The sequence below is a fragment of the Gorilla gorilla genome, chromosome 1, assembly GCF_029281585.2.
Source record: "Gorilla gorilla gorilla isolate KB3781 chromosome 1, NHGRI_mGorGor1-v2.1_pri, whole genome shotgun sequence".
NCBI classification, from domain to species: domain Eukaryota; kingdom Metazoa; phylum Chordata; class Mammalia; order Primates; family Hominidae; genus Gorilla; species Gorilla gorilla.
Window position 1 is genome coordinate 215,467,674 of NC_073224.2, and position 17,771 is coordinate 215,485,444.

The following is a 17,771-nucleotide window of genomic DNA, read 5'->3' on the forward strand; positions in this document are numbered from 1 at the left end:
ATAGTACCATAAATTAAGGAGCCAGTATTGTCTTATTGAAAATTGTGATTGTTTTGAATTGATTGCTAATATGAATAGAGTTGTGGAGAACATCCATTCACAGGGCTACTGACAACTTAGGGGTGAGATCGCTTCCTCTTCACCCCAGTTTTGGTCATTCTCTTCTTCCTTAAAGCTTTGTACACAAATTCATTTTATTCTGTCACAGTTTCTCGAGACAGGGCATTGTGGTGTGGTGGGGAAGTGTGGGCTTTGGAGACAAGCAGACCAGTCTCTACATAGTGGTGCTCAACACATACGTGTTAGCTGGGCATGATGGCTCACACCTGTAGTCCTAGCACTTTGGGAGGCTGAGGTGGGGGGATTGCTTGAGCTCACAAGTTCAAGACCAGCCTGGGTAAAATAATGAGACCTCATTTCTACAAAAAAAAAAAAAGCTGGGCACAGTGGCTCATGCCTATAATCCCAGCACTTTGGGAGGCCGAGGCAGGCGGATCACAAGGTCAGGAGATCGAGACCATCCTGGCTAACATGGTGAAACCCCATCTCTACTAAAAATTCAAAAAATTAGCCAGGCGTGGTGGTGGGCATCTGTAGTCCCAGCTACTTGGGAGGCTGAGGCAGGAGAATGGCGTGAACCTGGGAGGCAGAGCTTGCAGTGAGCCGAGATCACACCACTGCACTCCAGCCTGGGTGACAGAGCGAGACTCTGTCTCAAAAAAAAAATTTTTTTTAATTTGCAGGGTGCGGTGGTACATACCTGTAGTCTCAGCTACTCGGGAGATTGAGATGGGAGGATCACTGAGCCCAGCAGGTCAAGGCTACAGTGAGCTGTGATTGTGATTGTGCCACTGCATTCCAGCCTGGACAAGAGAGCAAGACCCTATCTCAAAAACAAAAAAAAAAGATAGTTGTTGATTGCATGATATTTACAAAGCATCCGCTATGTGCTAGGAACTTAAAATATTATTCAACTATCATAACAACTCTGTTGTCAGAAGAATTATTATTCTTAGTTTATAGAGAAGGAAAACTGGGCTCCAGCAAGGTGGAGAGATTTGTCTAAGTCCCTGGTTAGATGAATGTCCTTTGGCAAATTATTTAACAATCTCTGAGTCTCAGTTTCCCACGTGTAGAATGAAAGCAGTAATACTCATCTTGCCAGGCTAGTGCGAGAACTAAATCAGCTAAGTGTGTGCTTCCCGTGCCATGTGTTCTCTGCATGGTGAGGATTGTTTTTGGCTATCTCAGTCAGCCCCTCCACTTGGCCATCCTAGAGTGATGTTGCCTTGCAGCCATCAAGTGTGTTCTTAGGGGTAAGGTTCTGCTTTTTATTTACTTGAGAAGAGTTCCTTATTCTGTCCTAAAATTTCTTTCTCCTTAGGGCATTATGATATCAATGAATCCCTTGTGAAGCAGTCGCCAAATACATTAATGTCTTGTTTTAAATCAAAAACCAACCGTGGATTAAAACTGACGTCAACAGGCCCGGGACCTGGTTATTACAACCCCAGTGATTGCACAAAAGTTCCAAAAAAGACTCTTTTCCCGTGAGTCCCAATCATTCTGGTCTTTCTTTTGAAAGGTGGTTGTGGGGAAGAAGCCCAACATAGAGAAAAGGAAGGGGTGTCACTGCTTGGCAGAGCACAGTGCCGGGCCACTCTCTTCAGGGGCCCTTAGTCACACATAATGATGCTCAGTAAATGCCTGTTGAATGCCTGATACTTATTGAGCAACTACTGTGTGCCAGGAACTTAAAATTGTATTCAATTATTATCATAATCCTGTTGTAAGAATTGTTACTCTTACCCCATAGAGGAGGAAGCAAGGCTTCGGATTTGGCGGGACATTTGCCTAAGTCCACACAGCCAACTTGAGGAGCCACAGGGAATTGGCTCAGGACTAAGTCTTTCCTCATTCCCTGTGATGCTGGATTCCCCTGGTGCTGACATTGTTCTATTTTTGTAACATAAAATCTTCGCTGGAGTGGCAGGACATTCAGAAGCAGTCAAGCTCTCATAGCTTTATACCGATGGAAGTTTAAGCCCTGACTTTCGAGTTGGTGATACCTGCTGGATTTGTACTTCAGCTCTGCTGTTTTTATGCTCTGTGACCTTGGGCAGAGTTCTAATCTCTCTGAGCCTCCATGCCCTCATCTGTAAGGTGGGAATAATTCCTGCCTCGTAGGATTTTGCTTTCAGAATTAAAAATACATGTTTGGCTGGGCGCAGCAGCTTGCGCCTGTAATCCCAGCACTTTGGGAGGCCGAGGTGGGCGAATCACTTGAGATCAGGTGTTCGAGACCAGTCTGGCCAACATGGTGAAACCCTGTCTCTACTAAAAATACACAAATTATCCAGGCATGATGGTGCACGCCTGTAATCCTAGCTACTCGGGAGGCTGAGGCAGGAGAATCACTTGGACCTGTGAGGCCCAGATTGTGGTGAGCCGAGATTGCACCACTGCACTCCAGCCTGGGTGACAGAGTGAGACCCTGTCTCAAAAAAAAAAAAAAAAAAGTAAATAAAATATATGTTTGGCATTGGCATTGTAGCTGGTGACTCAATATTAACACAGATTTTTAAAAGTAAATACAGGGATTTGTGTTACCCTGTTTAATATCCTACACATTTTATATTACTCTCACCTAAGAGGCTCAAATACTCACAGAGCTTATTTATTTCTCGAATGGTTCTAGAACTTCTGGAACTAACTGCAGTTAGGGTTAGTCCTCCTGTTACCATCTCAGCTCTCACCCATGCGTAGCCCCTCCAGACAGAGCTGGCCACTGGGAGGGCTGGCCAGGTGGCACCAACAATATATCCTCTTGGGCCCCTCCAGAGAGATCAGGCAGGTGGTAGGAGCCATAGCCACAGTGGGTCAGAAGTCCAGGCAACCCAGGGAGGCTGCCAACATTGGGCATAGTCTGATCATCAGCCTAGGGCAAGGGGACCACAGTTAGAGAGAGGTGCAAGTTGTGAATCTGCCAAGTCGAACTTAAGATCTGGAGAGGGGATTGAGACCTCGGCTGGAATCCACCAGAGGAGTCCCTTCTGCCCTCCAGGTCTAGGGCTCTGCAGGCTGGCCCTGTACAGGTTGTAGGGCTAGGGGCTGGGGCAGGCCAGTCTCCAGGAACAGCTCTGTCTCTGGAAAGTCTCTCTCCAAAGACCTCCCGCCTCCAGGCTGGCATGCGGCATCTCTACAAGTAACTATTCCCTTACTCTGCCAGAGAAAGAGTGGTCAAGAGGACAGGTGTTGGAGTTGGCCGACCAGAGTATGAATCCCAGCTCCGTACCTTCCAGAGACTTCTCCTCTCTGAGCCTCAGTTTCATGTTATTAAGTAGAGATAAGAATCTTATCTCGTAGGGATTCCATGAAGATTCGATGAGAAGATGTTGGAAAATAGCTATTACCGGCTGGGCATGGTGACTCACGCCTGTAATCCCAGCATTTTGGGAGCCCAAGGCAGATGGATCACTTGAGGCTAGGAGTTCGAGACCAGTCTGGCCAACATGGCAAAACCCCATCTCTACTAAAAATACAAAGCTGGGCGTGGTGGAGGGCGCCTGTAATCCCAGCTACTCAGGAGGCTGAGGCAGGAGAATTGCTTGAACCGGGGAGGTGGAGGTTGCAGTGAGCCGAGATCATGCCACTGCACTCCAGCCTGGGTGACAGAGCGAGACTTGGTCTCAAAAAGAAAGAAAATAGCTATTACCCTTATAATGATAGCTGTGGTTATTGTATATCCTATAGACATATTAGGCTATATTATACAATACAGCTGTTATTTGGCATGGCAGCTCAAGCCCCCAGCCCAAATTTGGAAGCTTCTTCAAGGAAAATGGTGAAATAACATAAGAGTGGAGGATGCTCGATTTTTAACTGCTTTATCTGGAGAAATATCTTCTGGCTTTTGCTCAAGTTTGAACAGGTGGTTTGAGATCGTTCTTATTTTATGGCATTTGCATTTGTCAGTCAGCAGACTCTATAGATTTCTAGTTCTGTACTGGAGGCTCAGGTGAACAGGACACCACGCCTCCAGCCAACCTCATCTGGGAACAGCCTCGAAGCCAGGTGGAGGAGCCTGCAGCAAAATGCCGGGTTAGGTGGCCCCAGGGGTGTATGGCCATGTACAACCCATGGGGCCGTCTTCCCACTGGGCAGTGCAGCGGGACTGCGTGTCTGGGGCTTCTAGGGCTCGCTGGCTCTCTGTCAATGCTTCACAAATAAAAGGTCTTTGGTTAATAAGTCTGAGAAGCACTGCATCGTAACCCTCTGCCCCTGAGAACATCGCAGTCCGCACAGGCATCTTAAAGGCTCTGAGAAGGCCTGCAGTAAAGGAACCTATTAACCCGCTGTCTCCTAAACTTGGGTTCACCCTGATGAGGGGATGGTGCCCCAGGCTCTATAGCATGACATTTGTGTAGCTGGCTCTGTGGTCTGGGGCTGCTCTGGGCACCTCTCTGGGTCTTCATTTCTCTATGAGCGAAAGAAGGGTGTCTGCATTTCTGACACATCAGAGTCCCAGGTTTGCTCACCATGGACTCAGGAGAGCACACAGGGGGCAATGAACATGGAGCCAGCCTGGACCCACAGAAGAGGTCCAGATTATGTATTTTAAAATTAACGTGGGAAAGATGAAGCTAAGAAATTTATCATTTTATTTGGAAAGCAAGAAGATAAGACTGGTAGGCTTTGGACTATTCTAAAAAAAACATTTATCTGTTCCTGATGAATGATGAAGAAAATGATGTAATGAAAAGAAAAGACAGCTGAATATCAGAGTGTTGAGGAAATATCCAAAATCCAGTTTCTCAAATTCCAGTTCTGTTTTCTCCTGTGTCCCTGGAGGGAAGAGAGGGACAGGAGCCACACGGGTTCCTGAGGTCAGTAGACCCCTGAGGTGACCCCATCTGCATGCACCTTCCCTTAGGACTTTGTCCACATCAGAACTAATCCTCTTTAGCTCTCCACGGCTACGTGGAGCGGCGGTGACTTGCTGCCATGTTTCTTTCTCGGGAACACACGCGTGCCATGCAGGGGGAGACCTGCCCTCATCTGTCTTGGGTTGGAGTTGATGGGCTTCCCATTCTTGGGCAGAGTTACAGCTACAGAAATGCTTTTCTGGATCTGCTTTCTTCAGGGTGCAGGAAGCATCAGTGCAGATGTGAATTCTCCCTGGAGTTTTTAGTCTCATGTTACTGGCCAAAAAATGTAAAGCCCAGCCATGAGAGGATGGCTGGATATGACCAAAGCTCAGGAGGCCACCATTAGGGCGGGGAATGGCTGATCACGTCTCCCGGAGAGGCCATGGAGGCAGCATGGGCAGTGGATTGATTAGCGCAGGCCCCAAAGTCAGTACCATGGAACCTCCACTTTCCCCGCTCACCAGCCCTGCGGGCCTGGGGGAAGGGAGGTCACTTAACTCCCAGGGAATTCAAAGTCATCCTTGGTGAACCAGGATAAGAACACCTCATAATGTGGTTGTAAGGATAAAAGGAGATAACCCACGAAATTCACATGGTAACTTGTATTTTTATCAAAGCAGGTGAGTGGGTCCTCTGTGTCTTCCTAGGGTTTCTAGTGTGGCCCCGCAGGGCGGATGCTGTGCTGGGGGCTGGCTGTTTGTTAGCACTGGCATTTCTGAGCTCCTTAGCTAAAGGTCATGCCATCGGGTGTTCCTTGGCCATGGCCACCTTGCTGACTCAAAGCTAAGAGGACTTCTCAGCTTCCAGGGTGTCTTCAGAAGCAAAGTGAAGTATCAGCCAAGGTTTCGCTTCTGAGGTCTTCAATATCCATCACAGTGATGACTCAATCACTTAGGGTGAGTCAGGGTGAGAGTTTTGGAGATCAAAATAGTTCCTCCTAGGCAATGCCTTCCAACTCATGCTCCCCAGCAAGGAGGTGCAACACTCAGGGCCATCTTTCTAACCCTTGATCTGCTTCCTGGAGTTTTAAGCCACTGGATTTGCACAGACACGCTGTCTTGTCACAGCTAGAGCTGAAAAATCAAGCCCCATTGGCCCCACTCCAATTTTGGTAATTAGATTGGACCCACCCTAACTTCCCCTGGGATTTTCAATTAGATATGGGATGCTTCTTCCCAAGCAGCTGTAATCTGTCACCCGCTACCCTGTTAAACAGATACTGCATTCCACCCCAGAGGCAATCGGCTGCCCTTTAATGATCAGAAAAATTGCCCCTTTATCCCTCCCAACCCTGGGAATCCCTGAGGCGAGTGAATGTGTGCCTGGGAGTGTCTGGAGGGTCTCAGATGCTTTCCCCAAGTGGCCTGCTGAGTCCTCTAAGACATTCATTATTCTTAGGTGATTTGCAAAGAGCTCACATTGGAAGCTGCAAACACACTTAATCCAGTTGTGGCCAACTCAGAGCCTTTGATAGATGTTTTCTTTCCATGGGGCAGGGCCAGGTTGGCTTTTATAACTGAGCAATGAGGCTCATAAAAGCCCTGGTCACAATGCACTGTGGGCTGCCCTGGGTTTGATCCAGCCTGACCTTTGTGATTTGTCAGCCCCACCTCGACATGGAGGGACCAGCCCTGGATGAGGATGAAACTGTCATGTGGGCCTCAGATGCCTGGGCTCCTTTACATGCTGCCAGCCCTCTGCTTTTCTCTGCACTTCAGCAAATGTTCCCGGGATAGGGCTAGGGGCCTCAAAGCTGAGGAAGACACAATACCTTCCCTTAAAGAGCTAGGCAAGTAAAAGCCATAGAAAATGCAACATTTTAAGTGCAAAGTAATAGCCAGAATGTATTCAGGGGCCACATACTCTGAGCTGAGAGCTCTCAGATGTGACCTGCCATCGTCCTTCCACCTCTCCTCCAGGTGGGTGTGTCATTCCGAGTTTACAGTGAAGTGCAGGCTGTTGACGGTGGTGGGGCTGGGATTTGAATCCAGGTCCCTCTGCCTCCAAAATCCATCTCCAAAACCCATGTTCCTCACTTGAGTCACAGGATGGGAACATTCAAGACAGTCAGGTGGGGGGTGGTGAGACAGGCGTGGGTGGAGGAGAGAAGTTTCCCTGGAAGGAAGTGAGAACGTCAAGAATTGAATTCGAGTTTGCAGGGAAAGTTGGTGTTTCTCACAGAAGGAACAGCAGGGACAAAGGCATGGAGTTGCTGAACTGTGTTGTGTTGGGTGTTTCTGGAAGGTAAAACAGAAGCAGCAGGACATGGGAGATTAGGCTGGATTGAGAGGCCATAAATAGATCTTGCCTTTAAGTTTTCATCAGGGTTTGTAAGTGGGGAGTGTCAGAAGCAAGTGAACAACCGGGGAAGTCACCGGTGAATGGAGGGTTGAAGGCAGTCTAGGTGCTCAGCGTCTGTCTCCTTGTGTCCCAATTCCTGCCATAACAGCTACAGCTTTCCCCATTCCATGCTTTTGCTCCTGCTGTTCCCTCTGCTGGAAGTGCTCTTCCCCACCTGAAGATTTTCTGGATTTCTGGATGGATTTCTGGATTCATCTTGTTGGAATTAATGTCCCTCTGTCTCTGTCTCTTTCTCTCTGCTTTCAATGTTTTTTTTTTAACCTCTATTCAGACAGATTTCATGTTTTTAAACAAATGTTACAAGTAAAGCACAATCTTCCTAACAATCTGGGTGGTAGGTATTATTTCCACCATTTTACAGATGAGGAAATTGAGGCTTAAGGAGGTTAAGAGCCTTTTCTAAGAACACACAGCTGTTGAACGGGGAAGTGGGGATTCAAACCCAGCTCTGTCTGAGTGCAAAGCCTGTACTGCCTGAAGTTGTCACCAGTCATGGCTGTTGCTGGCAGCGGATTTTCAAGCCCTTAAGGACACTCAAGTCCGTGTCTTAGTATAGAACTGCCTGGATTCCCAAGCATGCCTGGCCCAGAATCGCACACATGGCTGGTGCTCATGAAAGATCCACAGTGCTAGGCTGAAGGTTCTGAGCCTCTCCTGGACATACTGAAGGAGTGGAAGACAAGGAACCTCTCTAACCCATCTTGCCAAGAACACTGGTGAGTCATTAACTCAGCGTGCTCCAGCCTTCTGCAGGCTGTCCTTGGCTAAGAAAGCAGACACCTCATGGTTTTCTCAAAGAACAGGGTGGGAATCTTGGGCTTGGAGTGACCCAGACCAGTGATGGGGTGACCTCATATAATGGTTGATTCGTTCCAGCTGTAATTTCTAGGAATCAAACCTGTCTCTCCATGATGCCAGCCACAAACTCATCAAATGTCTGGAGGTGTTTTGAAGGGGGAGCCACAAGCCAGAACAAGGAGAAGCCAGCTTTTATTTATAAGGGGAGAGGTTGTTGATTACACCCTGTAACCAGTTCTTCCATGCAGATTCATAGCAAACAGGGAGGCAGCATGTCCCCCCTTTCCCTGTGGGTACCTTTGTTCTAAATATAAGCATCCACGCCAGCTGCTTCTCCACCACAATATGTGAGCCCAAGCACATTTATGATGGCTTTCAGTGTCCTCTCTGACAAGGGGGGTGTCCCCTGCCTCAGCATGACTCTGGGGTGGAAGGGCCCTAAGTCAGTCTTTTATGAGGCTCAGTTGCCTGTCTGTCACCAAGCAGCACACATTGATGCTGACACAGGGATCATCAGAAGAATAACAACTACCTTTATTGAGCACCTACTATGTGCTGGTGCTCTACTAGGTGCTTTACATACCTTTTCTCTGTTCATCGTAACTCCTTTATAAAGTTAGTGTCATTGTTCCTTGCCATGCTGTGTATACTGACACTAAGCTATAGAGAAATCAGGGGCCTTGTCTTACAGCCAGTAAGTGGCATGACTGGAATTCAGCCTCAGGTTTGTGTGTGACCCTTAAACTCTGTCCCCTCCGCCATCATGCTTTCTCCATATTGCTAGGTGCCAAAGACTTGAGTTCTATGCCAGCATTCCTACGAAGGTGCCTATAACTTTGGATCGGTTACTTTGTCTCTCCGGACACCAACATTTTTAGAAAACTAAGGAGGTTGAGGAAGACATCACTTGGGTCCCCTCAAGCTCTCTGTGTTTAAGAAGTTGTTGGCTAAAGTGCAGTAGTGCCCCAGTGGCCAGGAATCCCAAGTCCCCTCCTTTGCTTGGATGGGCTGGCTCCCTTGGTCGTTGAGTGCTGGGGGAGGCTGGGGAAGGCTCCCTTGGCCATTCAGTGCAGAGGACCTCCTCTCCCCTTTTGGTGAGAAGCCTTTTAGAAGAAGCCTTGGGTGTGAGCCAGAAGGAGGCGGCCCTTCTATTACGTGGTTGGGAGAGTAGCATGATTCCTGTAACAAGCGCAGAAGTCTCTGACAACCCAGTGGAACTTTGAATCAAGGCCTGATGAAAGGTCACAGCAGGAAGGGACCTCAGAGGTCATCTTGTCCAACCCCTTCCTTTTACAGATGGGGAAACTGAGGCCCAGAATGAATTAATGACCAAGCTAGGACTCAAGTACAGGTCTGGTCTTTCATTTCATGTCTCAATATCAGAGATAAAAGATAGACTCCCTTTCTGGAAGGAGGGGAAGACAGACTTGAAAACAATGGCGGTGTGAGTGGTAAAGGGTTATGCAGAGTCTCTTGAGTTCCAGCCCGGTGCTTTTCCACTTCTGCCTCCTGCCTCCCCAGGACAATATTTAGTAGGATTCTGGAATGTCAATGTTACAGTGGCCTCTAAAGACCTGCTGGTCTTGGGATGGCAAATCTGTGGAATGTGGGATGCTTCTTTCTCTTCCCTGACCATGGCAGGCATCACAAGTGGGTCACCAAGGCCTCTTCCCATTGAGTCCATATGAGGCCTCAGTTTTTTTCACAGAACTCCAGCCAGGCACTACCAATCAATCAGAGTTGGCACATGAGATATACACTGCCTGCCATTTCTGGTTAGCTCCACATCTCTAGCAATGCACACTGAGCTCTCACTGTGTGCCAGGCCTATCCTGAGTACTGTGTTTTAGGTGCATCATCTCATTTATCCTGACAACCCTGACCTCAGAGTAGGTCCCATCATGATTGCCATATGCAGATGAAGAAACAGATCCAGGGGTCCCCAGCTCACTACCAGTGGAGCTAGGGCTCTGCCCCGGTGCCATGACCAGTCGTCTTCCAGACAGCTTGCTGCTGTGCAGGCCTTGGCTGTGTCTAGAAACTGTGCCTTCCCCACTAGACTGCCTTAGTGACATCTTCCCGTTTTATCTTTCCCAAAGGAAAAACCCCATCCTGAACTTCTCTGCTCAGCCTTCGCCTCTGCCTCCGAAGCCACCTCTCCCGGGTCCTGGTCAGTATGAGATCGTGGACTACTTAGGCCCCCGCAAGCATTTCATCTCTAGTGCATCATTCGTGTCCAATACCAGCCGGTGGACAGCGGCGCCGCCTCAGCCAGGCCTGCCTGGCCCAGGTCAGAGGATTGTTTTAAATGATTGTAAAAACCAAATCTTCTGGAACTGTTTGTCATTCTTGGGTCATCAAATGCCATTGATTTATAGGTTGTTTCCCAAATAGGTTATAGGGATGAGGGTAGATTTGGAAGCATTATCAGTTCACATTTTCACAGTACAAAAATGTTTTGTTTTTTAAGGTGAAAGGGCTCTTAGAGAGGGTCCAGGCCAGGGATTCATACTGAGGACCATGAACATCTAAAAGATTCAAAGATAGTCTTGAAGGGGTCTGTGACTCTGCAGTTGGCTGAAGATTTGGCACATATAGACATTATTTTCTGGGAAAGGAGGCCATAGCTTTTGTCAGAGTGTCAGAAAAGTTCTTTTTCTTTATTATTATTAATTTTTTTTACTTTTATTTTTTTGAGACGGAGTCTCACTCTATCACCCAGGCTGGAGTGCAGTAGTGCAGTCTTGGCTCACAACTTCCGCCTCCCAGGTTCAAGCAATTCTCATGCCTCAGCCTCCCAAGTAGCTGGAATTACAGGCACATGCCACCACACCCAGCTACTTTTTGTATTTTTAGCAGAGACAGACAGGGGTTCGCTATGTTGGCTAAGCTGGTCTCGAACTCCTGACCTCAACTGGTCTGCCCGTCTTGGCCTCCCAGAGTGCTGGGATTACAGGCGTGAGCCACTGTGCCCAGCCAGAAAAGTTCTTTTTCTTAAAAATATTTAAACTACTGGTCTAGTGTGGCCAGGTTATTTTACAGCTGAGGAAGCCCTGGAGAGCAGGTGGGCCACAGGTCCGCAGCGAGTTCGTGGCGGGCAGTGCCAGGTGTTTCCCCATTTATGCCTTGTTTGTTATGAAATTAACCAGGGACTGTCCAACGGAGCAGCTCTTTTGAGCCTTCTAGCGCCACACCCTTCTTACAGGCAAGCATAAGTAGGGATCCCCTGTTACATCTGGAATCTACCTGGGAGCTAATATCATGAGGGACTCAGTCCAGTGGGCGGCCTCTGTGCTTCCTGACCTATTTGTAGCTCTCTATAGAGCGCTTTCGCTATTACCACAGCCTGACCATGGCCAAAGCTGGTGGCACTGGGGACTGACATGTGTGGCAGGTGGCATGGGAGGATGAAGGCAGAGCTGTGATGACCGCCAGCTTGGTTACACTCAGCCTTTCTGTGAGTGTTGACGATGCTCCCGTGCGAGGGAGCCAAGATGACCTGGGCCCCAGGTTTGCCCCCAGAGGCCACAGTCAGGTGGGGAGACGCCGTCAGCTCCATACTCACAGGTGAGACTAACATAAGGCAGACTGGGCCAGGAGAAGGTCATTCTCCTAGCTTTGGCCTTGCAAATGTGGTGATAATCACACCAGCAAGGCTGTAGAGGTTTGATCTGGGGCTCATCTAGTCAGTCGAGGAGAACTCAGCATTGCAAACATGCAAATGCTCCATACAAGGGGTGAGCTCCAGAGAGGGTAGGGCATGGGCAGGGATCCTGCTTTGACCCTGCTCTACCACATCCTATGGAAGCATTGCCCGAATGACTTTTCCATGCCGTATGTGGTGCTAGGCACCTGGCACACAGAGACAGGCAGCTCCTGCCGCTCTGATCACCCATGCCAAGGTGGGCTTCTGCGAGGGGTTTCCTGGGCACGTGCACGTGCTGGCATCTGCCTGCTCAGCTTCCAGTAAACTCAGGTATACCTGGACTACCATGGGCTCCCCTGAGCGGCTTTCCAAGTATAGGAACAGAGAGGCTGTGCACAGGACCCTCATTAACCGAGTCAGTATCAACATGAGTTTCTGGTCACCTGGGGCTACAGTTCCCAAGCCCTGCTCATCTCCTAGAGAACCATGTCCGCAATTGTCATGGCTTCTGCTTTTATGGAAACCCCTGAACTAGATCAAAACAAGACCCCATGAAGCTAACACCTTGCTTCTTTAAGAATATTGCTCTACTCAATTTCTTTTCGAATTTCATAGAAAATAGTTTTGTAAATTTTGTTCTGTTAAAGAAGTTGAAAAGAATTAAAGAAGGCAGGAAGTCCGAGTTTGACTTCCCCTGGGCCAGTTAAGAGCCAAATAACCTTGGGCCAGTTCCTTCCTCTCTGTCTCCCCACGTGTAAGATACAGGGGCTGACACAGGGGTCCCCAGGCCTTTCCAGCTCTGAGGTAGAATGCCAGAGACTGCAGCAATGGGCCTTTTCTCTCTTAATGCCTCCGCCTGTCTGTCCCCTCACAGCTACATACAAGCCAGAGCTTCCAGGAAAGCAGTCCTTCCTCTACAACGAGGACAAGAAATGGATCCCGGTTCTGTAGGGATGTCACACAAGGTCAAGGAGAACTCCAGTCACCAGCCCACCCTGCCCAGCGTCCCCAGGACATTCCTCAGGAGGAGACCGATCATGAGTGTGGCAGCTGACAACTTGGGGGGTGGCCCTACCACTCTGGCCTGGCATCCTAGCCGGACTGCTGCCATTGCCTTTGTCTTGAGCTGGAGACATTGCTCCCTGGAGACTTCACCCCAGCCCCACAGACTCCAGTGGCTTCCTGAGCAGAAGGGGAGGAGTGGACAGAGCCCCCTGGCTGCTTCCCTACACACCCATCCAGGCTGCCTTCCGGCACGACTCCCTGCCGCAGACTGAAGGGACTCCTGAAGCCCAGACTTCAAGGAGGAGCAGTCCACCCTTAAGGTGGCCAAGCCTGGAAGCCCCACCCTTCCCTGTTTCATTCCTTCATTCATTTACGCATTCATTCATTCCCTCACTCCTGCCTTTCTCATTTGTCCCTTTCTGACCTCACTCACTTACGGTATGTCTACTGGGCGAAAGCTACCTGCAGGCAGGTGATGCTTTTTCCACCAGTCCACAGCTTCCTTTCTAAAGTGACCACCTGTTTGGAAAGACCTCTCTTTACTCCTTTTAGACCTTTTTCTGTTTGGAGTGGGAGATCATCTTGGAATGGCAGTGGCCGGGCCCGGGGGCTGCTCTTTTCCCTGACTTTCTCTGCTGGCGGGACTGAATTTTCTCAAGGCTTACAGGCCCTTCCATGGAGTCCACATGGCCTGTCTAGGCCTGATAGCTTTTGTCTCTCTATGTGGAGGGAAAAAGAAATGTGCCCTAGTGGTTTTGGTGGAGGCTGCACAGATGCGCGGTGGGTGGGGAGCTGCCAGGCTCCTTTTCTGATCTCCCAGCGGGCTTTGACTGACACTGTTAAGTCTCTCTGTACATTAGCCCCACCAGATACCGAGAGGTTACAAAGCCTCCAAGGCCTGTACAACCGTGGCCTCTCCAGAGAAGTGGTTCTCAGCCTTGACTGCACACTGTAATCACCTGGGGACTTTAAAAAGTACTGAGGCCTGGGGCCCACCCACAAATGCTGATTTAACTCCTCCAGGGTGGGGTCTGGGCAGTGGGGGAGGCAGGAGCCACCCAGGTGATTCGAATGATAGGTGTAGGTTGAGAAGCGCCACCTTCCAGCTTCCTAACTGGCTTTGGGAGGGGAGCTGGGTGGGAAGTTCAGGAGGTGGGAACTTTGTACACGCAGAGCACCTGGAGCACCTACAGCGTGGCTGTGGTTCCACACTCCTCTGTCATTTAACCTTCACGCATCACCTTGTTCTGACATCAAGGGTGCGTCACAGCCACAGTGAGGCCTGGCCTGGGCAGAGCAACTCTGGGTGCCCCACTGGGTCCCTCCCACAGGGGCAGGCAAGGCTAATGGGAACCTAAGGCAAAAGGAAACATCAGTAATACGAATCCTGTCTTTAAAACTGTGATGTTTTGTTCACCATGGACTTTTTTTGGGGGGGCCTTAATTTTAAAAATATTGCATTAAACTTATTTATCTTGCTTATTGAGCTTTTGGGCACCCCTTAATTTTTGTGCCTTAGGCTAGAGACTCACCTGCCCATAGCCTTGACTCTAGGTAGGGGCTTGGGAATTAGGACCACAGACTGTCAGCGCTGGGAGGTTCTTAGAGGGATCATGGTTTTCACACCTTTTTAAAAAAAGTTTTACTCAGACAAATGTTTACAAGAAACCCAAATATTTAAGTGGAGAGAAGCAGAGCTGCAGTGATGGAGTTAGGGAGGGTACGCAGGGACTGCTGCAGCCCCTTCCTCGCATTGTGGCCTTGGAGACCCACCAGTGAGCCCTGAGGCTCTGAAGATGATAATTACAAACAACCAACGGAGATCATGTCCTGCACTTTATAGCCAAAGAAACTGAGGGCTACAGGTAGCAGTGGCTGGTAAGTCTGCTCTCCCAAAGGAAGAAAGACCCACTTCAACTTGGCAGCTTAAAAAAGATAAATGTGGCCGGACGCGGTGGCTCATGCCTGTAATCCCAGCACTTTGGGAGGCCGAGGTGGGTGGATCATGATGTCAGGAGATCGAGACCATCCTGGCTAACACAGTGAAACCCCGTCTTTACTAAAAATACAAAAAATTAGCCGGGCATGGTGGTGGGCACCTGTAATCCCAGCTACTCAGGAGGCTGAGGCAGAATGGCGTGAACCCGGGAGGCGGAGCTTGCAGCGAGTCGAGATCGTGCCACTCCACTCCAGCCTGGGCGACAGAGCCAGACTCCGTCTCAAAAAGCAAAAAAAAGATAAATGAGGCAATGGAGGAACTGAACTAAAAGAGACAAAAACTGGCCAGGTGCAGTGGCTCACGCCTGTAATCCCAGCACTTTGGGAGGCTGAGGCGAGTGGATCACAAGGTCAGGAGTTCGAGACCAGCCTGGCCAATATGGTGAAACCCCCGTCTCTACTAAAAATACAAAAATTAGCCAAGCGTGGTGTCAGGCACCTGTAGTCCCAGCTACTCAGGAGGCTGAGGCAGGAGAATCACTTGAACCCGGGAGGCGGAGGTTGCAGTGAGCCAAGATCATGCCACTGCACTCCAGCCTGGGTGACAAAGCGAGGCTCTGTCTCAAGAAAAAAAAAAAAAGATAAATGAAAAGAAAGCAAGCCTGAATCTGTGATTTGTTCTCTAAGGAAAATAAAGGCCTTGATTTGTAGCATTTGTCAATTTCTGACTGTCACCATGGCTGATTTCAATGTGCCAACATGACCACACTCCTTCAGAGTTGGGAAGATATGCCTGCAATTGCTTCTGTGAGCTGTAGGAGCTGGCTGCAGGGAATGTGGCTTGGCCTAGAGAGTAGGCGCAGAGCTGGCACAAGACTCAGGTCATGTGGCTCCCAGCCTTGGGTGCTGCCTGATGGCCTCAGCTGTGAGGTCCTCTTCAAGCTCATTCTACACCCTTCCCAGGACTTTCTCTGCAGAGTCAATGATCCCGAGGCTGTAACATTCAAACACAAACATCTGGGCATCAGGAATCTGCTGCCTTCCAGAGGGGGCACCTCTGCTCCACCGGTGCCCTGCACGTCCCAGCATCCTTCAAGTCCAGGGCAACCCGTTCTCCGCACAGAGCCAGAGCAAAGGGAGAAAGAGGAGCGAGGCCCTGACCAATGTAGCCATCTCTTTCCAGCAGCCTCTCCCAAAAGGAACGAGAGCAGCATGTGAAGTAATGTGATGTAATACATAGATAGATTTTTATTACTAAATACCACGTGAGTATACAAAATGCATCACTGAATAACAGCTAAAAAAAGTCCAAGAAATGTGAAATACACATTTTTTGAAATGATAAAAACATATCCATGAAAAATACAAAATGTTGCATATATATACAATATATTTATATATATATATATAACATAAATGAAAATCGTAAATAAGAAATGTATACAACAGTGAGTGGCAAGGCAGTAGTTTTACACAGCAGTCACTTTGTTCCAGTCAATCATTAGTGCTATTTACATCCTGCGCTGAGGAAGTCTGAGAAAGAGACTCCAATATAGTGTCTTTTAAAAGTCATTTGCACTGAAAATCAAGAGTTTTCAAGTTAACTGACCAAAGGTTGAGAAATCCTTTGTCTGAAGTTGAAGGAAGACAGAGAGTGGGGGCCGCACCAGCTGGCGTGGTGCTGCGGGAGGGAGCTTGTGCCGCCACCATCTTAACGGGCAGCCTGCAGGAGCACCACTGCAGACAAGGGTCTTGGGAGGAGGGAACAGTCTTCTGGGTAGGTGGTAACCATGGTGACATTGTTTTGGGGTACGGGGAGGCACTGGCAGGAAGTTCAGGGAGCAGATTCAAGCATACCATGGGGATCCAGGCCAGGGGACCCCCTAGGTCTCTCCCTGGCCCTGACGTCTGTGGGTCTGTGACTCAAGGGCCTCTTCCCTCAGGGAAGGCATTCAAGTAACAGCACTGAGGCATGTGGAGAGGTTGTGTGTGGCGTGGGGCCACGTCCCTGCTGGCCCCTTGCAGGTCGTGAGGGTTTGGATGCTCGGGAGGCCTTACAGCTCCTTAAGGATGATCTGAATTTTGCCGTCCAGCTCCCCCATGTCCAGCAGGAAGGCAACGTGGTTGCTGTAATGCTGAATGATGTTGTTGTCCATGTTGACTAAGATTCTGGAATGGAAGAGGGGATGTGGTTGGAACACAGCAGGCGCCCTGTTTTCAGGCCTTCTGAGTGACCAGGATGAGTGATGGGTCATACCCAGTGGGTACCTGCCACATTTTAGGCACCTCACAAACCTTCCCTCTGATCCTCACAACAACCCCACGAGGTGAGGGAGTCACAGTCTCCTTTACTGCACAATGCCCAGTGGCCGAGCCACAACCCAACCCAGGCCTGCTGGCCCCCACACTCACAGCTACTGCGCCGGATTGCCTCTCTCCTGGTACATCCGAGGATGGACACTCAAGCAACTAGTATGTAGATCTGGGGGAGACGCAGTGCTCCCTTAGTCACCATATTGAGGACTTGGACATGAAGTGTGAGTTCAAGCCCAGGAGGGGTGGTGGGTTGGGTTCAACAAGAGGCTAGGATGTGTCCCTCAGGCATGCCTGAGCCAGAGGCAGGTGCCACATAAGCCCCTCCCAGTTCCATTCCCAGGAAGCTGAAATCTCAGGAGGATTGTCCGATAGACTTGAGGGGCTAGGCCCACTCTCTCCCCATATTCTCCAGGCAAGGACCTGGGTCAACCTGAGAGAGACAGAATCTTCATGGCTGTGGGCCCCTGCAGGGAGTCAGAGCCATTGTTTATGCCAAAGAAAGAGCAGCCCTCTAGAAGCTGCTCCTGATGAAGGACCCACCAAGATGTGACTTGAGCTGATCACATCAACCTTCTCCTTGCCCCTTCCCTGCTGTCTTCTGAGCATGTAATGGAATTGGGTATATCCACCCACACATTCACCATCCACCATTCATTCACATACACACACTCCCCATCCATCATCCACCCACCCAACCACACCCCCATCCACCATCTACCCACCCATACACACCCCCATCTGCCATGCATCCACCCATTCACATCCCCATCCACCCTCTA

At 49.4% G+C, this 17,771-nt stretch overlaps 2 protein-coding genes across 13 annotated transcripts in view; one reads left to right on the top strand and one right to left on the bottom strand.

Annotated features, from left to right (window-relative positions):
• The window catches only part of STPG1 (sperm tail PG-rich repeat containing 1), a 58,235-nt gene extending 44,011 nt beyond the window's left edge, over nt 1–14,224 (top strand). For all 11 annotated transcript variants that reach the window (XM_019012851.3, XM_055387930.2, XM_063701700.1 and 8 more), the window contains 3 exons: nt 1,385–1,550; nt 10,187–10,377; nt 12,608–14,224. In XM_019012851.3, coding sequence (XP_018868396.2) covers nt 1,385–1,550; nt 10,187–10,377; nt 12,608–12,684 — 434 coding nt within the window. In that variant the 3' untranslated portion in view covers nt 12,685–14,224. The remainder of the gene's footprint in view (nt 1–1,384; nt 1,551–10,186; nt 10,378–12,607) is intronic.
• Nucleotides 6,857–17,771, bottom strand: part of GRHL3 (grainyhead like transcription factor 3) — a 45,173-nt gene continuing 34,258 nt past the window's right edge. Inside the window, exon 16 of one of the 2 annotated variants that reach the window (XM_063701690.1) lies at nt 6,857–7,043. In XM_063701690.1, coding sequence (XP_063557760.1) covers nt 6,857–7,043 — 187 coding nt within the window. Of the gene's footprint in view, nt 7,044–15,895; nt 16,846–17,771 lie in introns of those variants that run through there. The other variant, XM_004025173.4, reaches the window with a different exon arrangement.